We start from the raw sequence: 24,214 nt of genomic DNA, 5'->3' as shown, positions 1-24,214 counted from the left end.
TTGTATCAGATTAACTGGGATGGCGATCTAAATAAAGATATTTGTAGTATGATGGAATATGTTTTGATTTTAGTGGCTTGAATCAACCATTTTAATGTGAATGTTTCGGAGCACGTAAAGCCGTCTTTGGTCCATTTGAGATAAGTATGTTTGCTATTAGAGTTGTGATCTCAGTTCTAAACTATAGAATACAGTTCAATAGATTTCTTCTGCCATAGAAGGTCCACTGCTGAACATAGGCCTCCCCTAATGATTTCTATGTTGACCGGTTGGTAGAGGCCTGTATATCCAGCGCCTTTCTGCTTTATGATGTCGATAGATTTAATATCTTACCATAATAGTATTTGAAAACATATATTAACTATATGACAGCCCATTTAAATCATCATTTTTGCTCTGTTACAGGACAACTGTCACTGGAAGCTGAAAAAACGTGGTTGCAGTGCGAATGCGATCGCTGGGGCAACAAATACAATTTAGAAGGTAACCCACACTTCAATCATGCATGCTGTATATTAACGTGCCTGAGAAGTATAATAAACAACAAATCTTTTCGCAGGTCATCTGAATGAAAATCGTTTAGGTTATTGAATAGTCAAGTTACTTAGTTAATATTTGTACATTTTTGGTGAGTCAAAAACTGAGAATTTATCTCGAATATCAATCAGTTAATATTATTATACTTCATCATTATGTTTTAATATGGTAACCATTGGTATTGTTTTGGGCTGGTAGCACATTGTTTTTTTGTAGTTCACTTGAATTCGTTAGCTGGTACACGTTATTTATCGCTGTGGATTCATCCCAATATAACACGTAACAGACTAAAATTGATATAAAAGCAACTCACCTATGTATTATTCTACTAAGTAACAATTTCCATATCTGTTATGTATACGTGTTTCTTTTAATATGTTTCGTTTATTTGGAGAATTAGTTAAAGTAATTTTGGCGTTGGATACTAACATCGAAAAATATAATTACTTATGCCTTCACAGGTTTTGATTATTGTACACTATTTATTAATTCATGCACTGTAAGATAAGGATGTCTTTTTATCGACGACGAAAGGTTCTATTATTGGAAACACTGGCAAGGATTATAATTATTTTAAACATAATCAGTCTCAGTTTTAATCAAAATTTGTTCTGGAAGTTCTTTCGTCATTTCGCTATTTCATATGGCTCATTTGAAAGAGTCAGGGGACATACCTATTTCTATCTAGGAAAACTAAAAACAAATAATATGGATATCATCAGTGCCAGTCCAATAGGCGTGGTCAGACATCACGTAAGACAAATAATTTTGTTGCAAGTCGCACCTATTAATCCGCGTATCCATTAGAGGCAGGGGCGATGGAATTTGCCTCGCAACGAGCCTCGACCTGAGGCGGCCTCTAGTGGAGATCCGGGTTTACACAACTGAAAAAGTATATTGTTTACTTCATGACATCCGAAACTCGTGCAGGTCTAACAAAATCCGAGGAGTGCCAGTCGATGCCGGCGCTTATGGGTGTGGTGGGCGGCGGCGCGGCTGGCGGCGTGCTAGGGCTCGGCATCATCCCCGAGCACAGCCTGCTGGACTCGTGCACGCGGCTGTCCATCTCGCTGGAGGAGAGCGTCTTCAAGGTATCGTCTTCATCATCATCATCATCATCAGTCATCATCATCAGTCATCAAAGTCGAAGTCAAAATTTCCTTTATTTGTATAGACTATTTAAATAGTACTTACAAATCGTCACATATTTTGCTCCTAAGGAGCCTGCCTCTACATGCCTCATAATCTTTTTACCCTACCAGCATTATCATCATCATCATTGCAGCCACAGGACTTGCACTGCTGAGCATAGGACTTCCCCAATGATTTCCACAACAACGGCCCGCATCCAGGTGCTTCCCGCGGCCTTTTCCAAATCGTCAGTCTACCGATTGGGAGGCCTGACTACACTACGTCTTTCGATCTGATACCTTAGTGTCAGTAGGCGGGGCATACATCTTGTAGAACTGAAGGCCGTTAGGCCGGAAAAGTTCTCGATTGGCAAACATGTTGTAAAGTATACTTTGATAAGTGGAAAACCACTTTTGTAGCTGCAAAGTGACGACATTTTCATCTCAGTGTTCAGTGAAAAAACAATGCTATAAACGTAGGTTAACGGACTGGAATCTGTTTACAGCGCAAAAAGCAGTTATGAAGACATATTTGTCAAGTGGGTAAATATTTTTGCCATTCCGTTACATACAATGTCATTGTTGTAGCTTCAAATTGATGTGAAAATAAGTAAATAACAATCGTGACAGTTACAAAGCTAACTGAGCGGTTAATGACCCTAAAAGATACAGCCAAATTGTCAATGAATGTTTTTTTGAATGTGTTTTTCTTGATAGATCATTCCTTATTGTTTTAGTATTTTCGGGACATTTCGTTAACCTTGAGACATGTTTGTTTGATAATAGCATCATCTCTTTACATTCTCTTAAGCCACAGATAACGTGATAAACGTAAGCATATCAGTCCCTGCTTAAAGAATGAAAGTTTCTTTTCTTCATGAATCACTAAAAATTCCGGTTATCTGAATGACGCTCTTGACGTCATATTTCTTGCCACCATAAGCATAACTGACGTCATAATACTGTAAAATCTATTCCATTACAAAATAATGTCTGTTAATTTATAAACTGTCGCATCTATTAAATTACAAAATAATTTCCGTTGATGTATAAACAAAATTGTTATGGAATCACTGAATGTGGAATTTACATACAAATACTGTCAATTCCAGGTGTCAGTGAGCTCATCGTCGCAATCGTCTCGCAGTAACTCCAGTCCGCACATGACACTCGAAGAGTTGCGCGCCATCAACAAATACGCTGAGAGCACAAAGAGCCTCTCCTACTTGCCTCAGGTATGTCCCGCTTAGTTTGATACCCTCAAATGTTGAATGTTCAGGAATTCCCCCAGATCTAGATGTTATGATGTTTTCTCTCTCTCTATGTTGTTTGGGAACACCTTTTAAAAAAATATGTTTACTTCCTTTTTAATTTAGTTCACATGTTTTGTGTTTGTTTAGCAATGAGACATATTCCAAAATTGCCAGATGAGAAATATAAATTGTTGCCATTTGTACAATAAATAACCAATATTATTATATCAATTACTGAAAAAAAAAGTGTCTCGGACAAAATATGTGTGATGAGATTTTTAAGATTTGGAATTTGCCTTATTTTTTTTGTTAAACCATAAGGTTTTCTTTCATAAATTGTTCATTTAGTATTTTAAATTTTAAAAGGTGTTTCCATTAATAAACATTTATTTTAGATCTCGATTTTAGGGTGTGTATAAAACGATGTGTGTTTGGATTCTAGCGCTCACTAAAGGACGTTTTCTATAAGTGATGGTGACGACAGTTTGATCAGTATCCACCTGTAGCGCCTACCCACGCCCGTCTGTCTCCCCTGTTCTGTCTATAGAACTTTGACCACTGTCAAATATAATATTGTACCGTAATGTCATGTCTGAAAGATTGAAACTCAATCGTCGTTGTTTAAATAATAAGCTTTATAATATCTTGTAAAATACTTTTCAATGTCTTGGTCGTTGTGACGTCAATTAGTACTTCTGAATGTTTATAAATAAATATGAAACTTCTGAAATAAATATATTTGATCTGAAATAAGTTTAGGAAGGACACAAATGCACCAATTGGCAACTCCTAAAAGTGACATTGACATATGTCATATGGCTGTCATATGTCACAAAAAGGTAAAGCCGTTGATTTGATTTATATTTCACAGTGGTTTCTGTTCACCTCTTGATCTGCATGACTGATATCTGTTTACCCTCTTGAAAATACTTAGGGCAACTTGTGGCTGTTTTGTTAGTTTTAGTTTTTCGAACTCGAGCGAGTCTTTCAATACACGGGACCTATGGACACAGCTTGATAGACGGTGTGGCACATCCTGACGTGTGGTCACGAGCTTACAGCTGCACTACAATGGATCTTCAAACGAATCCAAAGTACCTAAACTCTTATTCAAGTTGTAGTTTCAAAATTGTCGAATGGAAAGCATAGGGTCGATTCGGGGTTTCATTGTTTGATTCAGTCTTTTACGATTGGTTCCAATATGACAGTTTATGTATATCTGTCAACGCGAAATTGTGAACTCCGACAGTTTATAATATAACGCGTGAGATTGTAAACTAACAGTGGGGTTAGGTTAGGTTAGATTGTAATCTAACTACGTCAGATTGTAATCTGACGGAATTCACAATGTTACGGTGACATATCCATCACTGGCCCATAAAGACAGATGTCACAGTGACACACAGCAATGGATGTACAGTACATGTCAAATTGAAAGCGATTGCAATAGATGCTGAGTCACATAATAAGGGAACAGGTTATGGTTTTTAAATTTTATAATTATGCCATCATTAATTTTATAATTAATTAATTGAACTAATAGTAGATATGGTTGAATATTAATCAAAACTAACGTTCTTGTTTCATGTTAACAATTTATTATTAACTGTTTTTCATGTAACTTAACAATTTGTAAGGTAGGGTGGGTACTTTTAACATTACGTTGATTAATTAACATTTTTTCTGTTTTGGTCAAGTTTGTGTCTGAAGTATAACACAACGCATCTGTGTAAATTAATGGTTTTAAGCATTTTAAAATTCGTATTTTTGATTATAAAGTAGTCTTAATATTTGAAGTATGCGTAATTTACAAACTGTGTTGTGTGTTATTGTAAGAATGCTAGAATTAGTTGTTCCCTAATCCTGTCATTATGGTGTAGCGTGGGGATCATACAGCGAATTTAGTAGTTAACATAGTGGGAGCCAAACGAATTTCAAATTAAAATGATAACTGTTCTGAAAAAAGCTATGACATATCGTATTATGGTTAGCTTTAAAAGTAGAAGGGTATAAATGTTTATGGAACTCTTTATTCAAGTAATTAAGATTTTAAAGATTGGTGATGTAAAAGGGAAAAAATTCGCTGACTTAGTCTTACCAGGTGAATTAACTAAATTTTATAATATTTACAAAGAAATGCCTACGACGCAAACATAACGAACGTTAGCACATTACAGGTGTAAGTGAAGTTTTGTCGTTCCTGTCAGTTTCCAAGTCTGGCTGGGTTTCTGACAGGGCAAAAAAAATGTCAGAAAACATTAGGTACGGGTGGTAACCCTGCCTATATTCAAAAGAGATCTAATCCAGAGTCGTGACATGTATAGTAAAAAAAAATGGGGAGCCGCTTACTGATAGTGGAACTCCGTGATTACAAAATAATTGTTAAAAGCTGAAGGCTCGGCTTTATGGCATTATGCATTTGCCTGCAAAAGGATAACAAAAAAGTATAATAATGGCACTACAATATTGTCAAAAACTGAAGACTCAGCTGTATGGCATTATACCTTTGCCTGCAAAAGGGAACAAGAACAAAAAAAAAAGTAAGCTACAATATAAAAAATTGAAGACTCGGCTCTACGGCATTATGCCTTTGCCTGCAAAAGGGAACTAGAACAAAAAAAAATATAATAGAGCTACAATAAATTATTATTAAAAATTGAAGACTCGGCTGTACGGCATTATGCCTTTGCCTGCAAAAGGGAACAAGAACAAAAAAAAATATAGTAGAGCTACAATAAATTATTATTAAAAATTTAGGACTCGGCTGTACGGCATTATGCCTTTGCCTGCAAAAGGGAACAAGAACAAAAAAAAAGTAAATTATTATTAAATTGAAGACTCGGCTGTACGGCATTATGCCTTCGCCTTAGGGAAGACAAAACAAAAAAAACATGATGGTGGGTGCCGCAGGTGCACGAGCGGCAGCGGGCCCGTATGCGCACGCGCTCGGAGTGGTTCCTGCAGCCCGCGGCGTCGCTGGACGCGCGCGCCCGCGCCGGTACGCCCCCCCCGCCCCCACCCGCCCCCTGCCGGGCCCCGCCCGACCGGCCGGAGAGCACCGCTCTCTACGTGCTTGTCGCCTGCCTAGAGTTTTTGTTTTGACCTCGCACCGGTACTGTGCCAATTGTGTTCGTTCGCTACGGTGCGCAGGACTAACCGCCGGTTGGGGCTTTATGATATCCTTGTTGCGGAGAAATATACCATCATGACCATACCTAGAGAGTTGATAATCGTGTGTGCTTATTACAGTCATCGTCAAATATAGTCTGGTCTCCGAGCACGTAGAACGCGACTGTGCGACGGGCGCCCGCAGTGAGTGTGCGAGCGCGACGGCAACATAATTACGCGCGAGCAATAAGGGTAGCTTGGCGTCATTGGACAAAATTCTACGTGCTCACAGACCGGGCTTTAGTTCGTGACACCCAAAGTGGGCAAAAATTTGACAACACAACCTTATTCCAATAAAGACGTGTTGCGAACTTTTTGGCTACTTTGGGTGTCACGAACTATTTGACGCTGACTGTACAACCATTGCTTCCACATTCACTGTGGATGTAATGTGAGATAACTAATCAGGAAACTGAAAACCTTGCACAAGGATTGTATTTGGTTTGCCACATTTTTTCATCGTTTCCTTCTCCTATTTGAACGTCTTATTCTGTCAAGTAATTTTGTAAAAACACTAAGGAAATCATAAAGTCTACAATGCATTAACAAAAGGGTAATGCTGTGGGGCCGCTTCCGCTTTGTGTTCGCATGACGTCACCGTTCGTTTCCATTCCACCGCACGTTACGTTTCCGCCACGCATGCGTCATTATGTCGTCCTATGTGCTTCATATTATTTGTATCCGACAGTTTATACGAAGAACGAACTAAGATTATGTTGTGTTGCAATAGGTCTATATTTACTTGGTTACAAACCGCTTACAATGTAAGTAATGGATAAGCAGTCTCGTCGATTCTTTAACGGGTACGTGTGCATCCTACGATCGTTGCCCGTCAATATAGCACTTACATTATTTTTGTCTTCACATGTTTTTACTCCACGATGTTTTTGAATGAAATCAGTCATGATCTCGCATATTCACATTTCCATTGTCAGATTTTCTCGTGCGTTTGAATGTACTGTTGTATGAAACTGTCATGTAAAAATGTCATCTGTGCATCTTGTACATTAAGGATATTGGAACATACGCAGTTTGATGGTGTTACATTATTTTGCCAGTAGCGCATTATTGTTTTAAGTCGTGTCAATGTATGGTTTGCTTTGTAAAGCGACAATATTTTTAATTGCATTCAATATGTTTATAGATTAGATTTTTAGATTATATCTCAATAAGTCATTGTGTTGTGACTTTCGATATCATTTTATGTTGCGTTTCTTTGACTGGTGTTTAAAAAGTAAAATGAGGTAAGTACCAAGTGCCTACAATGACTTATCGAGAGGTATGTGGCATCAAAATTCAAATTGACGTTTATGCTCAAACTAAGCAAGTTTGTGACCACATCTAATCCTTAACATGTGCACGTTTATACGCAGTTATTATTACATCATGATCTCACATTTTTCCAATAAGATATTTATTACATTAAAACTTGCGGGGCTTTTTTTTTGGGTCGGTCGTTGACTTGATCCTTGGCCTTCGACCTTTTAGAAGAGATGCAAATATTCCGCTTTGGTATTATGTAATAGCTGTATCTGGCCTATAAAAGGCCTTGTTACTACTAGAATAGCTGCTGATTATTTTTATTTGCGAATAAATATTAAATGTCTTGTGAAGATTGTGAGATAGTAATTTGATTTTTTTTTTATATAGGAGGTGGTTTGTTCTGTTATTACAAAATAATTTAGTTCGCGGAATACCGTGTTACGTTATTAATTTGTTCTACTACTACTTTGATCTCTTTAACTTATTGAATTAATCATGCGGATTTCTACCTTTATAACACGAACAAAACGCCATCCTACCATTTATATTTTATGTAATGCGTAATACAGTTTTAAATAAATTAAAATATTAATGAACAATATTTAAACAACAATATAAACTAAATAGATAGCACGATTCGCTACGTAAGTCCAAAGTTACGTATGCATGCCTTTCTGTTGTTCGTCAAATGAAGTTTGATTATGCGCTCAAATTTTTATAAATTTAAATTACAAATATTAATTAATATTATTCAGGATAATTAGCGAGTGTTTAACAAAGTGTGACGATAGTTGCTACCTATTAGATTTGACTGACGTAAAGTTTTACTGTTGTTGATGCTTGAAAAATCTGAGCGCAGAATCGAATACAGACATCACGAGTAATCGATTTTTTCTCCTGTATATTATCATATCTGAAATCTCTTGACATTTGAGGTTAAAAGGAAATTCAGTCACATTATTTTCTTTGATAGCATTTTTTATTGCTGCATTTTTAAATGTAATAGCATTTAAGATACCTCGTGATCTCTGTATTTATTTATAGTCATATAAGCGAGCCATCTCTGTGAATCGATATTACATGATGCCTTGCCTAAATGACTGTGAATGGTCAAAGTTGTGTCTTTAGCTTTGGTCAAACAGAAAGCGTACCTATCGCGCGTCATGGCGTTTTTTATTTGGTTGAATAATGTCAAATTGAAAGTGCTTTGACGGGCGTTAATTAATGGCAAAAACTACACGATGCGACGTCGTCGTGATCCGATGCGATATCTTGCTTCTGTGGTGACATTTTTATCATAATTTGTAAAATTGTTCTTATCCTAAAGCCGTTTCTCTTTGAGAAAGAGATAAATGATAGATCAGACTCTTGACAACTCTGTAGGGTGTAGTCCTGATGTGACAAGAAAACGCATCGTGGCAGGACGCAACGTCGTCTCGTGTATGTTTCGGCCGTACGCTTTCCGTTAGATCATCGCGTTAAAACAATATCAATCCCGCGTTAGGTGGCGAGCGTCGCAGCTCGCGGCGTCGGTCTCGGCGCGCGCGCGTGTGCGCAGGCGGCGCCGCGTGCCGCGCCCTCACGCACTCCGACACTGAGGTCGCGCTCGCTCTCCAGCCTCGTCAAGTGACCGCCTGACCGCGCCCGAAGAAGCCCGAGCCGCTGCCGAGGGGAAACTCCCTGTAATGCGGCCCCAAGAGCTTACATACGGTGTAAGGGGGCAGGCTGGCAAACATTTTGACAGTAAGTCCAGACCATTGTTTTGATCTACTGGATTTTCCCCGGAATACTGACTTTTTCATATAATACATGCTATGAAAATACTTCTCATATAGTTGTTGGAATTACATTACACTATAAAACGTTAAAACAAAGGAAAAATAGAAATAAATAAATAAATATTCGGTGTCATTTCCATGAAAAATATCCTTATGTATCGATTTGGGAAACTGCATTTGTCAGCCTGTCCTTTGCACTCTGTATCTACGTTTTAAAGTAATTGTAAACGAACAAAACTTTTCGGCAATATTGCTCGGCATTCTGCGATCGTTAACAAATCTTGCCGCCTGCATCATTGCCGAAGAGTTAGCTCTTTTATAAAGCTATAAAAAGTTTACAAGATCCAGTGTAGAAGTGCTACTATTAGCACATAACAATTACCTATAGCGTATTATACCGCCCCCCCACAAGAAACACGTACACGTCATTTTCTGACTGGTTACGTAGACGCTCTATTCCCCCGAGGTAACATTGAGACAATATTACCAGTGATAGTTACGGTAACATTCTGATTTGTGAAATTATTTCTGACCCGGTCCAATAATGTTGATGACTTTCGCGAATAGTTGTCTTTCGTGATGGTCGTTTGCTTTATTGATACAACTAAGGAATATTGTATTGTACAAGTATCAGAATGTCAGTACGGTCCTACATGGACAGTTCTAGTGTAGCCGTACACTAATCTTAATCTTACAAGCGAGATACCCATCCGACCTTACGTGAAGTAAGGATCCTGAAACCTACCACGCAACATGGTTTCGATATTAGTGGAAGAAACGAATTAAACCGATCAATGTATCCACATCGTGTTGCGAAGTAGATAATGCGTATGCGGCCTAGAAAACCTTTGGCTAGCGTAGGTGCGATCTGTCAATGGGAGAACGCCTACGTTTGACGCCTATAGGCGTGTACCTTAAATTGTGTTGCAAAACAAAATACGAAAACGAATTCCAATGGGAGTTTCATAACCGATTAGAGATTTGTGTCTGCTATTTAGGGAAATTAAATTAGAATAAATGAGCGGAGTAGGAAAACGATAAAATACAATCCAAATATTGACGTCATAAAATATTGTAGTGATGTGATGGCATAGAATTTACGATACAGTGTAAATAAAATATCCCATACAAACAAATAACAGTCAATTAATATTTGTTTTTATACAATATACGAATGTTGATTGTCAGGTTATAGATTAATTATATCACACTGGGAAATTCTATTAGAGGATTGGATTTAATTTTATTAGAGACACGAGCGAAACTAAGTATAGCGTTGTCATATTTATGTTATTTAGTGCGTTTACTACGTTAATGTTTCATCATATTCCTAGATGAAAACGTGCTATTTCTAATCCTAGGAAATGTTTATTGTGTATTTTTTTTTATCCAATTTTACATTTTGAGAGTATTGTTTCGTTTGTATTGGTTAAATATTTGGTCACGTTAATCAACGAATGCTTAACGACGACTTTTGTTCATTGTGCTATTTTTGATTCTCCAAAATTTTACAAAATTTGATAAGGATTGCTCTCTATTCGAAGTAAAGGCTTTATTTTGGATTTTGATTATTAAAAGGTACGATGGTGATAACGAAACATGAATATTAACTATAACTATTCGCTACCTTTTACGACTAGGTATGCTAGAATTTCAGGTGAAATTTAAGAATTTAAAAATGCTAGTTGTATGATTGTCTCTGTGCCATGATGAATGAACTAAATGTGTTTCTAAGAAAATATCTTGTTTTATAACGAAACTATGGACAGGAAATTCTTAGTTAAATAAATATAAGAAGTGAATTATTTAGTCCTAATTCCAGTGTTTTAGGGCTCATCTTCAGAAAATATTTGAAGGATGAGTAACATTTTAATAGGTTAAATTTGTGAAGCTAATATGATTAAAGAGACGCAGTGTGTGCTTATATTATAACAATTAAATAACATTCCTGTAAATAAAGGTTTAGTTAATTAAATGTATGTCTTTAGCACTGATGTTTTAGCTTTAGGTGTGCAGAGAATGTTTATATTCTCTGATTTTCCGTATAAAGTCAGCATTTCACTTCACTTTTGCATTTCTTTCTACCTCATACCTTTATTTGCTCATTGTTAATGTTAGATTTCACCGGGATTAAATGTAACAAATGTAAATTCGGATCATATTTAGTACCATTTATAAATAAATCAAATTTCGCCAAATAGCCGCATCTATAAGACTGACAAATCTGTGTAATTTTTTCTAACTCACTTTTCACTTGGTGTTGAAAACATGGAAGGTGTTCGACTCGCGATCAAATGTTGTCTATTATTAATAGTACAAAGTGCGTTTCACAATTGAACATAAAATAGTTGTATTGTTTCTATTAATATTCTGTAAATATAACAGATCTTGGATTATACATAGGTGCTAGTTGTGAAATCTCTTATGAAGAAATTTAAAGTTTTATTTTTTTCATTTTTTAATTACGTTAACTATAAATTCAACCAGTTAGTTGATTTTGTTTCAAAATTAAATTTCAATACTGTACGAATACGTTATTGTTATAAACCTACTTATTACAATTTATTTTATTTATGTTAAGTTACACAAGCCTATGTTATGCACAGGTTCGCACATTACACTAAACATTATTATTATGATCTGTACCCTTAGTCAAATGCCATTTAGCGATAATAGAATCGATTGTAGACTTAATTTTTTTTAAGGTAATAAAGTTGAAAATCGAATATCCAAGCTAAAGTCATAGACTATAATCGTTATATGGCATTTGGCAGGATACTGTATTTGTAAGTTTCTATTATTAAGACTGTTTTAGGTTAAACATCCAATGCAAGTCGCAAGATGTATTTTATTGTTTGATATCACAATTATTAGTTTAAGACTTGCTGGTATGGTAGTAGATGAGTTATGTGTTAGAGGCAGCTCAATATATTTGTAATCTAGTAAGCAGCTACCTTCCATACGCTACTACGCATATAGCCTGTTCTGTGGCCATATTATATGAGAGTACCTTATCATAGCGGCTGATCCAATAACATTCATTTATGTCGGATTTCAAAGTTTTTTAAACCCTATTATTGCTCCTGATTCGTTATTGGTACCTTGAAATAGGCTCTACGATTTTTATTTGTAATACTAAATTGTGAACCAGATAAGGCAAAATGACTCTTATTAGACTGGCTGCTATTCTACTAGTATTAAATGTTACAAGAGTATTTACGCAATTGATAGATAGACCCTATAAATATTACTATGTTTTGTCTATGTCTTTAAATTCTAGATGGGTAATTTATATCTGTGTTGTCACGTTTTAGAAACAAGTGGTCAAACTATTTGGTAATAATTGACCATAAAGTTTGCGTTCTGTGTTTGATATAAGATTATACAAGTAACATAAATAGAACGCGGCTAAGGTAACGAAACAGTACCCAAAAGGTCATAACTATAGATTTAACGATAGCTGGCTTGCATTTCTTGGATTTGGTCGTCCAAGTTCCTGTGTTCATTGATTAGAGATAGACGATTACGAATAGGGAGTACCTAGACTAGTTAATGTGTAGTTATATTTTGAGATCGAAAGACTTGTTGTGCTTGCTACCACAGCCCCGAACAAACTGAAGGAACACTAAGCGGCTCGTGGTCGCAACACGAACAAACAAAATTTTTGTATATTGTTATATTAGCCTACATATTATTATTATAATTTTTCGTCTTTATTCAAGTGCGTCCTATTTTTTAAATTAACATTTTTGAAATTTAATATTATTATAACTATACGCGTATAAGATTTTGTACAATAATATAAGTTGCTCTAATATTTAGATATAATATTTATCATTTTATAAGACTGTTCGTATGTTTATTAATATAATTTATTACTAACACTCGAATACATTACATACTTATCATTCCACCGATTTAAGTATTTAAATATACCAGATGCATTTGAGTATTATTTTTCTGTCATAAACGTTAACATAGATCTCAGAGCTTTAACAAAATTACTACAGTTTTAACTATACAGAGGAGTACTTTAGTTAGAAAATGGTTAGGGTGCGCGTGCGTTGATCTGCAGGCGATGCTGCAATCAATCAAAAAAGGTACCGATGCCGTGAACATAAGATACAAACTGTAGTGTATCACTTCTGATCCAGTCACTTATAAAACAAAATATGAAAGTCATAGAATTGTGACGGACACTGCTTCTCGCTCTTGCGTAGTCGTGCAAAATCTGGTATACCATATCGCCTGGATATAAGGACCTTTTTTGCTTGATGCTACTGTTAAGTGCATAAGTACGGCCATCTTGTTTGCGTCCGTCTGCATTTCAGCTCACGTTCACCACAAGAAAGGTTCAAGTTATTTTCGTTACGACTGTGTACGACTTCGTCATTGTTATGTCGGATTTGATTATTAGTATAATTCTTTTGAGTATTACTTGTACTATGGTATTCGCTTATGTAAATTCAGTTATATTGTCACATTATATTTGCACAATTTTCTATACAAATTATAAAGAATTTCACGAAAATAAAAATATTACAACGTATGTCTTGACTTTTTGTTACTGTTATTTTTAAGTGTTTTAAATTAATTTTACATAAGTAAAGGTTGTAGTATGTTATAGAACACAATCATCATAACAGATTACTACAATAAATATTGTACTTTGTCAAGTGCCTAGATTATTGTCTGTGTAATTACGATCCGAGATGCTCAATTTTTTTGTGTATTTAACATTAGGAAGAAAATTTTAAATCAAACAAAGCATTATTTTAAGACAATATTTTTATTCGATAATGCCCCAGCATAAATGAAAAACAAAGACTACAATAAGTCTTTCACCCTCTGTCCCTTTACATACACTTGCACTATATTTCTATCGTCGCCCAAGTAGATGAACTTTTGCAGTAAAGTTACTGCACGTTCCTCCTTACTGCTGCTGATGCAGTAATCGTGTTTGTCTATGGGCCCATCGAACGCGTACGGGTCTATGAGCAGAGCGTCAAACTCTTTGCCCACTTCAAAGCTGCCGACTTTATGGTCCAGTTTTAAAGCTGCAAAAATAAAACAAAAATGCACAAACGATGTTGATAAACTTTGTTGTCTATGAAAATGTTTGTTGAAAGTATTTAAATCAGTATAAAAAAAAATAAAAAATGGTTGTCGTACGACTAATAAAATACGAAATAAAACGATTGTATTACTGGCTCTACCCAACTCTATACGACTACAAATAGTCTAAAAAGTAAAAACAATATTTGAAATTACACCCGACTATTTTTCAAATGTACCTTTAGCGCCACCTAGCGTGGCCAAATAGAAAGCTTCGGACCAGCTGATGGTGAATCCTTTGTCTCCTTTCATCTCAAGATGCGCAGACACGTCCATCGTCCTTCGCATGGCGTCCAATATGCTTGCGCTGTCGCCACCTGATACGTCTGAAAGTTAACATCACTATTTATAATTTGGACTTCCAATAAGATGTCGGTTTAAAAAGCGCAGTGTCCTTTTTGACCTGTAAACAGGTTCTGGAAAGCGAGCTATTTTGTGAACACAAACGCAACGTGAAAAAAAGAAAGGGAAGAAAAATAGTTCTGTGCATTTGAGATGTCGAGAAGCAGGCAAGTCGAGAAGATGTCTGCTTACCAGTTCCCAATCCCACGACCAGATTGTTGTCCAGATATTTCCTGACTGGACACAGGCCGGAACAGAGCCGCGTGTTGGACGCCGGGCAGTGGGCGATGGACACTCCCTTGTGGACCATCGTCTGCAGCTCGCAGTCTGTCAAGTGGATGGCGTGGGCCATGATGCACTGGAATTGAAACGACCATCATCTGTCAATCTACATGTCACTATAGTCTACAAAAGATACGCATTATGCTAAGGGCTGATTTTTCAATCATCAAATAACTTTTAACTGGCGAATAAATTTGTCATTTTGACATATTTCTCATACTGAAACTGTCAATATGCCAAACTTATTCTTCAGTTAAAAGTTATCCAACGATTGAAAAATCAGCCCTAAGAGAAACAAGGAGGTCGAGAAGAAATAACCAATCAAGAAAGGAACTGCTCGTCTCTTCTACGAATTTTAATAAAGAGGTTGATCAGTACGTAAGTATTTATTGTAGTTTATTTAGTATTTATTTTGTACTTTTGTGTGTAAAATTTGGTCTCTTTCATTCAATGTAGTCTTCACTTACCCTATTATTTAGTATTCTATTTTTGTCATAAACTTCAGCGTAACTTTTGCATGTCGGGTTAATTTTCAGTACGTATTCTATTTCGCTGTGGTTCTCTGATATGTGACTCTGAAATGTAATAATTTATTATTACATAGTATAAAGTAAATAGATTCCCAAAATCTCCATAGTTGATCGTCAAGATACCTGTATTCTGCAGTCGTATTTATCAGAAATCTCAGCTAAGCCACTCATAAGGTCGTCGTCACAGCTTACCGCAAACCTTGGTGTTAAGATCGGTTGCACCAGATCGTTCTGAGAAGATAGAAAACCACATTCACTTATAACAAATTACTACTGAAGATGGGTACCTGAATAGTTTTTTTTTTAGTTTTTACCTTATATGCAAGGACATTCTCCACGAAGGTCTGGACCTCTGCCAACTCTTTCTCAGTGTCGTTGAAGTATCCAGCATCATTTTGGAGGTTCATGCTGACTTTCCCCACAAACACCCTCTGACGGTGCTTGATGGCGCTTTTAGCCAGTTCCAAAGTGCCTTCAGCGTGTAGAGACCCGAAGTAGCAAGCTGTTGTGGTGCCGTTGTTGAGGAGGCGTTTCTGTAAATAATGGAAACATTGATTTGGAAGAAACCCTTACCCAAGCTCCAGGAACAAAATATTCCTGATCATGAGGAAAACATCATCATAATTACTTCTAAATTCTAATGCAAGAGCACAGCCCTCTAATTTACCCGATATAAGTGCACACTTCCCTATCTGACCAGACCACCAGACAGCTTGCTGTGCTGAAGCCTAATGGTCGTATATTTGTATTTCAGTCGACTTTCACGACGACCGCAGAAAGGAATGGGGGAATCCTTGTCAATATCTTTTATTTCTGATACTTACGACGACAACATCGTAAACTTTAGCCGCGAACTCTACATCGCTGTATCGCTTCTCCAGAGGGAAGGTGTACTTTGCCAGCCATTCAAGCAATGGTCTATCCAATCCCACGCCTATATTCGGGAATTGGGGAGCGTGTGTGTGGCAGTCGACGAATCCTGGGATGAGAATCTGGCTGTCATTCAGTCGGACTATCTCATATCCTGCGAATTGTGATTGCAGGTCTGCATTCCTTTCATCTTTGTTTATTTTGGTTATCTGAAACGGTTAACACTTTTTTAAACATGTTTTTGTCCACTTTTCACCTAGGTGTCAGACTCAGTTTAATTTAGAAGGACTAGCTTACGCAAGAGCATAAAATAAAAGTCCTTTTACGGATAAGAGTTAATAATGATGGCAAAAACATTCAGAATTGACAACGGTATCTCCTGCTAGCATTTATCTTAATATATTGGATAGGTTAATTGCTGTTTTTGCAACGGTATGTCCTGCTAGCATTTATCTATGTAATGTATTGGATAGGTTAATTGCTGTTTTTTATTCGTCAGTCAGCCTTTGAACTTGCCGGGATTTGACGCGCATTTATTTACATACATGAAATCGGTTTTATCGGTGACGTAAATTGATACAAAGTAAAGAGCTTATCAACTTTTCATTAACATAAGCATGTGGGCTCATAACGAGACTAGATAAATCACCAAGCTGTTTGAACCGTTTCATATAAAATTGTAAGCGCATGCGGCTTAAAACCGCTGAAAATAAGCCGGTGTAGAGCGAAGTTAACGAACTTCACAAGATATTTATGTAGTAAAGCAATGATACGAAAAAAATACTCTACATCTTTTTAAAAGGGTTCTTTTTACCTGTATGACCATGACCAAGTACCTAATATAGGTAAAAAGAAAAAAATCTTATAAAAATATTAATAAACAACATGCGGTAGAGTGCATACTTTTGTCAAGCAGTTTGTAATACTATTTCATCATTTAATTTGATTGAATGTAACCTCAAACTTGAGAAGTGCTAAATTGCATCATTCAATGCAATTATGCAATTGTGTTGTACTTATTACTAAATATTTAATTAAGCGAAAATACCTTCCCATCCTCCACAACTATGTATCCGACATTCACGGACAACTCTTTTAACGATTCCGCCGAAGCGAATGACCCCACGAACACGTGTTTTTTCGTGGACATGTCCAAAACCTTGTAACTTTTAAGTTAAAATGAACAATAACTCAATTTTCAAGTAAAAACATTAGATAAACACGAGTTATCTTATCAAAACAACATAGAATCGGTATGATGTCCGCGCAGCTCTCTGCAATACTGGCTTCACTAGCTATGTTCACGGATGTTTGACAATTATCAGCAGCTGTCCTTGTTAAAAGGCTAGATTCAGAACGAGACAACACAAAGAGTCAAATTTTGTAGCAATGTGAAACGTATTACATGCATCAAAGAGCTTAATGTTAAAATTGCGGCATTGATTGTGGAAATTGTAGAGCGGAGGTTGTTGTAGACAGTTTATGCGCTTAAAAAGCTAGTTATTTTAATGTTTACTTACATACTTTAATTTTTACATTTTCAGTGTTGGTAATATTTTATTTATTACCCATGTAATTTTACAATCTACGTAGGTAGAGTCATGCTGCTTTTGCATCTTCTCTACTTTAATGAACTTAAATGTGTAGTATGAATTTTAATGTTTTATTGCTTAGCTTAATTAATTATTGAGGTAAGGATACTATTTCTATTTTATAACTAACCAAATCCAAAGCAAATATTATCGATTTTACCTGTCAATCGTGAAGTTTCCATGGATTATTGTCTCGTCGTGGTAATTTTGTACAGGAGTTGGTGCCAGGAAGCATGTGCCTGTTCGGTGGCGCTCTGCCAGGCTGGGAAGCGGTAGGAGCGAGCGTTCTGGGCCCAGAACACCGAGTTGGATAGAGCTGCTCTTGCCAGAGCTTGTTCGAGACGGTTGTGCATCCGACGAGCGTCCTCCAGCGCCTGAAAAATTGGTATGTTTAATATTTTGGATTATGTGATTTTGCTTGAGCTACAGATCTGGCGATTGCATTTTATGTCATGGCAAACGTATTGGCGTATCTAGGGTATTTTAACGGGGGAAAGGGGGATCTGGTGAACAACGAAATCATATAAAATGAAATGAAATGGCGCAAATGTAATCGTAAAGAAAGCAATCAAATACATTCGTACCAAGTTAAAATTGTTATTAGCAGCGGCTGTTCTACCAGACAAGTTGAGGGAGTTGCCTTTCAAGAGAAGCCAGCGAGGGTACATGACTCGCACGAGACGAGCGTCCTTTTCCAGCCTTGTCAGTTCTCGGTCTGCTACAGATCGAAGTTCCATCAGATCTACCACCTTCAATAAAAAATAAGCTATTTGTAAAAGCTGACAAATAACAAAATATGTAAATAAAACAATTTTGAATATCACCTTGCGCAAATCATCCACTTTTCTCGCTAGACTTTCCAACATCCCATCAGCAAGTCTCAAAGCGCTCAATAATGTCTGCAATGAACCGTCGTCTTCGCTGTTCTCAGCCCAACTAAAAGCTTCAGATTCGAAACGTTTAGCTTTTCTTTCAAAATCGGCCCTTAACCAGTAAGTCCATAATCCGACCACCAATCGTCGACGACTTGGTCCCCCCGCTTTACCTCTGCTCAAAGCATACTCTGCGTAACGACTTATTTCGTACGGTGACTCCAGTTGGAACCCAGCATCCAGGATCATATCCATGCATAAAGCGTAATACCAAGTCTCGCAATCGTGGGACATCTGATACTGACCCAAGCGTAGCGACAATTGGAGCACATCTACAGCTTCTTCTATGCGACATTTTGCGAGCAACACGTAAAAAAGATCAGGTATAATTTCTATGGATATATTGTCGGCTTGAAGGAAGCGACTAATAGTGATGGCTCTGAAACCTGCGCGCACGGTGGCTGCCAGTTGAGCACGAGCCATTCTGGCATGGAAAGTTGCCACGAAGAGTTTTCCAACAGCGAATAACTCCTCAATTTTAATTGGGCGCGGTAAATTCCTTAATACCTGACAAGCCAAACGCTCTATCTCTGCCGTGGAGTCGATAGCCTCGCGATCAAGCTCTACTTGAATTGCATTACTAAATGCATCACAAATGTCTATAACGTCACAGTCGTTATCTTGAACTATTTCAAGAGCCCGTGATGCGGATACTCTGGCCACTTTTTTGTCTTCTATCGTGGAATACAATAAAGTTGCAACGTTTAGGCAAAATAAGGAATCTGATTTCAACAATGTGTCGTTAAGCCGTTTATTTTTTCGCGTAATTGATGAAAACAGTCTTCTCAATTTTAAAAACTCCGACACATTGTAAAGATTGATTCGGTAAATACGTGTAGCGAGTTCGATTTCAAATTTAGCAGCGGTCAATTTTTCAGTCAAAAGAAAAGTTGCTGCTCGTATTGAGTGAATCCTTCCCAAAAATCTACGCCTTTCAAATTCACTTATTGCATTTTCTCGGCTTTGTCTGTCTAAACAAATCATTTCAGCTTCCTCTAATTTGGGAAGTATTGGTTCAAAATAATTATTCAACAAATTCAAATAACAAAATTTGATCATGAAATGGACTGCCTTTGATCTTAATTCCGATTGTTGAGCATGATGTATGAGTTGTTCAGTTATAATGATATTTAATTCACTACATGTACACTTACTAACGTTGGTTTGGGATATTCCTTTCTCTATATTTAAAGTAAATGACTTTTTATTTTTGTTTTCTTTATCGTCGTTATCGTCATCACTGTCTACGGCACCAAGATCATGCCAATCACTAGTGTTTTTGGCTTCTATAACTGGTCGTAATTTATCAAATATTTTGGCATCTTCTATTTCGCTTGACTTTACCTCTTTAAAGTATAAATTGGACATTGTTACTCTTTTAGTTGACCTTCGTCGAGGTTCATCATCGTCTTCATTTTTATATCTTAAAATTGACGTGCATCGTGCACTTTTTGAGTTTTCTCTGGCGAGAGTTGCGCTTATTGATCTTGTGCCTATATTTTCAGATACACTTCCATTATTGTTCAAAGATTCGGACATAGATTTCCTTATCCCACTCGGTCCTTGTATATCCTCTGAATTACATCCTATTGTAGTAATATTATTTACTTGTAACTCCTCGTCCGATTCACTGCCACTGTTTTCATTATGCGACATAATAGAATTTAAATCACAACTCTGTCGATCTGATACAATACTCCCTGATGATTGAACTATCATAATAGTACCACCACAGTCTGAACATTTTTGTGTATTCTTTTCTAAATAGTGAACAATTCGAGAGTGAAACTCTTTTTTCTGGTTTAAGGGCAATAATTCGTAGCAAGTTTTTCGAGTGTTTTTATTTCGGAATTTCATTACTTGACAGAAAGCATACTTTGGAAGATTATGATTAGTCTCTTCATCGTGATCAAAACAGCAGTCACAAACTAAATTGAAATTTTCAGAAACAACCGAGGTTATAGTTACATTAGATCCACCTCTTCGTTGCCATTTATTTGTTTTAACATTAGCACAAGATAATATCCTCATAGCAAAGAGCCGTTTCACTGCTTTTGCAGTTGTTAAAGCGTCATTTTCATACATAATATTTTCAAGAAGATCTCTTGACACCACGTTACCGACTACTGAGGCAATTTTCAGTAAAAGTTGTTGGTATGGAGTAAGAGAATCAATCTGTATCATTACTAAGGCATCAATATTTTGAACGTTGATGTTAGTTTTTAACTGCTCTTTTTCTGTAACAATGCATATTCCTATTTCTTCGGTAGCGTCATTATTTATAAGTTCATCCAATTTTTCTTGATCTTTGCTGTTGATGGCCTGTGGATGTAATAATTTCGGATCAGGAAACTGTAAGTCTTCATCGCTCCAGTTTTCAAGTTCGTCTGTGCTAATTTTCATCAGTTCTAGGGCTCCATTAGAAAACAAGTGAACAATGAAATTTTCAATAAGACCAGGCATTCCATTACATTTTAATCGAAGAGCATTGCATAAATCATTTGGCACAGCGTTAACGTCTAAAATTTGGCACGCAAGTGGCACAATCCACGAAGAAGATAAAGGTCCTAGAACAATTTTTCTAATACTGTTGTTGATAAATACACTGTAAAGCCACTTTTGCACTACGCTAAATTTTCCTCGAGTGACTGACATCACCGTAAACATTTTCAATGATTTAAACATGACAGGGATAAATTCCCACGACGAGGAATCCAGATTCTGTAAATCATCCATGAATATAACATGCGTTTCTGCAATTGCCATAATTAATGTAGTAAACATTTGTATTGCTTTTTCCTTCCTCATCGCTTCGTTTTGTGAATTCATTCCCTCATGATATGCGAACCGCACTTTAATTATGTGGTTAAGATAACATAAGTCATCGCTGTATACTTTTAACAATTGAACTATTTTTTCTTCTTTGATGAATCCCGTTATTGGTTCTTTTAGATCTAGTATTTGATTTACAATTTGACTCAAAGCTAAATATGGTGAAGCTGAATGCACTGAAGTTAAATTAAGGAAACAAACTTTAAAGCCTTTATTTTTAGCAGTTCTTGCCATTCCCTCTAGCATACGAGATTTTCCAATCCTTGAATCACCGACCAATAGCAAAGCATCGAAGTCCCTATACGACAAATGGGAATCATCTAACCAATTTTCAAAGTATTCCATTTCGTCGCTGCGATTTAGTAACGGAGTAGTCATTGGTATATCATATAGCACCTTGACTCTTATTTCCTCTGAATATTCATATATTTTACCAGGATGAACGATACCTTTCAGTTCTGTTCGTGGTTGTAAAGTAAAACCATTGCTCGACATTTTGCTTTTAACAAAAGTGGCTTCGTCGCATGTGATTTTATTGCGAAAGCCACACATAAGTCTGGCAGCTTTATTTACTATTGCACCAATCACAGTAAATTCCCTTCGTAGAGGGTGGCCAACTACCCCGCAGTATACTTGACCTGTGGTTACTCCAATTGACACTTCAAGAACTCCATCTAGAGCAGATACGGATTTCTTTATACTATAAGCACATTTGAGTGCTGCCTGTGCTTCTGATTCATGTTTGAATCCTCGTAACCCAAATATTACTAAAATCATAACGTCCTTGTCAAAAAGAATGATTTTGTTTACACAACCCATAGACTTGTAAACAATTTCACATGTGATTTGATAAGCGTTATTCACAATCGTAATTAATTGCAGAAAAGGACAGTCTCTGGGCTTCAGCGTTAAAAATAACACTGAAACCTGTCTCATTTCAGTTAAATACTCCAATGGTTGATGTGCATCGATCTGAGTGAGCACGGGGCGTATCATAAATTTACGAATTTCTGACCCTTTGTTCCTTTCCTCCGTCTCCAAAATAGCTTTTCTTAGGCTTAGAGCTTCATTCCTACGACCCACGTCCACAGGACTCATGTTTTGCGGGGGTTCCCATAAGAAGTCTGGGAAGTTTTCTATGGCGCTTAGAGGTTTTTTTATCTGATTTATCAAAGGTGCAAGACCAGCGAAAGGTTTCATAACATCTTTCTCGTGTGGATCGTAAAGTATCGATTTGATTGTAACGTGGCCATCATCGTGTACTACGTGGTCGTAGTTTCTAGAATAGCAATGACCCCAAGCGGTGGACGTAAGTTTGACTTCACCTGATGCACATACACTTTCTGCTATTTTCGCTTCAAGTACAGGTAATCCAAATATAACATAATTCATGTCGATGCCAGTGCCGATTGGTGAAAAAATTAAATTCCCAGCTGATATGGCTAGTTTTACTCTTAAATTGACTTTAACATCTGTTTCGTAGGTGGCATACGAATGTTGTATGATGAGAGCGCATGCGATAACTGTATGAATCGTGTGGCAGAGAAACGTTCTTTTGTCGGTCTTCCAAAGGGCAAGGAATGCATCTCCCGCGAATTTCAGAATATCCCCTCCGTGACTGTAAATTAGTTCCGTTAGCGCACCGAGGTACGTGTTTAGGGTGGCAGTGAGTCGATATGTGCCACCTTTTCCTGTATTGTTGTATTTCTCTGAGAGAGCAGTGTAGCCGGAGACGTCTGCCATCAGTAATACGCCTACAAATCGTGACGGATTTTGAGTATCAAATCTGAAAGACATTACATTTATTAAGCACACATAAATCACTTTGTTTTTAGAGTTAGACCTTTTAACATAAGATTTGTAGCTGCTTACTGGTCCATCAGAAGTATTTCATCTGGCACTAAAGTGGACAGGATTAAAGTTTGCTTCCTTGTCAATTTCACCTCGACATCCTGATCGTATTTCTCAGGAGTTTCACTTTTCCTTTCGAAAAAGTCTTCAACCCAATCTTTGATTTCATCGTATTTTGGATCGTCGTCGTCTGAATTTTCATCGAAACAGGTGTCGCGACGAGAGAATCTTCTGTTGCTGGTTTGTTTCCATTTTTCTGTGTTGTTCATAACATTCAAAGAGTTTCTTCTGGAGCGCGGGCGGGCCTTTCGGAAGTTCATATTTTTGTTTCTTTTTGTATATTTTTACGTAAATTTTGGTTGAATGTCCTAATATGTATCCTCACTTTAAACTTAACCTATTTGTACAAATCTATTAGGCCTTGCTTATAACATTTCGATATTACATGTTTTTTATAGACTCCGAAACATTCATTCGAAGTATTGATGACATTGTCAATTTTTTGATATAGATGACCCACGCTGAACTGTCCCGCCAAACTCAATGACAGGGGGGCGCTACCATCGTTCAACTATATGGTTTCCAACATGGCAAATATCGGAACCAGCGATCCGGTATTGACGGTGGCGCCCCACTGTCAATGTCATCGATAGGACAGTTCACTATTTTGGAACTATAATCAAAGTCAAGGATATAGGCATAGAGATACTGTAAAAGTTTCCAACACAGAAGTTGTACT

At 36.9% G+C, this 24,214-nt stretch overlaps 3 protein-coding genes across 7 annotated transcripts in view; 1 reads left to right on the top strand and 2 right to left on the bottom strand.

Annotated features, from left to right (window-relative positions):
- RhoGAP71E (Rho GTPase activating protein at 71E) overlaps positions 1–13,605 on the top strand; it is a 30,400-nt gene extending 16,795 nt beyond the window's left edge. The window contains exons 7-11 of one of the 5 annotated variants that reach the window (XR_003655665.1): positions 406–483; positions 1,468–1,628; positions 2,780–2,902; positions 3,879–4,014; positions 8,856–8,935. Coding sequence is in view for 4 of the 5 variants with exons in the window: in XM_028300565.1 (XP_028156366.1) it covers positions 406–483; positions 1,468–1,628; positions 2,780–2,902; positions 5,831–5,918; positions 8,856–8,989 (584 nt within the window). In the remaining variant the exon portion in view is untranslated. Of the gene's footprint in view, positions 1–405; positions 484–1,467; positions 1,629–2,779; positions 2,903–3,362; positions 3,638–3,878; positions 4,288–5,830; positions 5,919–8,855 lie in introns of those variants that run through there. The other 4 variants (XM_028300565.1, XM_028300566.1, XM_028300568.1 and 1 more) reach the window with 4 other exon arrangements.
- Positions 13,606–13,899: 294 nt separating this feature from the next.
- LOC114349964 (guanine deaminase) lies at positions 13,900–17,583 on the bottom strand. The gene is made up of 8 exons (XM_028300569.1): positions 17,317–17,583; positions 16,223–16,477; positions 15,713–15,931; positions 15,522–15,629; positions 15,336–15,443; positions 14,779–14,944; positions 14,424–14,570; positions 13,900–14,186 (listed from the first exon to the last, which is right to left on the bottom strand). The coding sequence occupies exons 1-8, from the start codon at positions 17,416–17,418 to the stop codon at positions 13,957–13,959; spliced, it is 1,335 nt and encodes a 444-aa protein (XP_028156370.1). The 5' UTR covers positions 17,419–17,583; the 3' UTR covers positions 13,900–13,956.
- Positions 17,584–17,969: 386 nt separating this feature from the next.
- On the bottom strand, positions 17,970–23,858 carry LOC114349958 (adenylate cyclase type 10-like). The gene is made up of 4 exons (XM_028300558.1): positions 23,497–23,858; positions 18,685–23,410; positions 18,462–18,609; positions 17,970–18,245 (listed from the first exon to the last, which is right to left on the bottom strand). Exons 1-4 carry the CDS (start codon positions 23,793–23,795, stop codon positions 18,046–18,048), a joined length of 5,373 nt encoding a protein of 1,790 aa, XP_028156359.1. The 5' UTR covers positions 23,796–23,858; the 3' UTR covers positions 17,970–18,045.
- Positions 23,859–24,214: the final 356 nt, after the last annotated feature.

This window comes from Ostrinia furnacalis, unplaced genomic scaffold (genome assembly GCF_004193835.3).
Source record: "Ostrinia furnacalis isolate ACB-3 unplaced genomic scaffold, ASM419383v2 OfSCF0767, whole genome shotgun sequence".
Lineage (NCBI taxonomy): Eukaryota > Metazoa > Arthropoda > Insecta > Lepidoptera > Crambidae > Ostrinia > Ostrinia furnacalis.
This window is presented reverse-complemented; position numbering and strand designations above follow the sequence as displayed.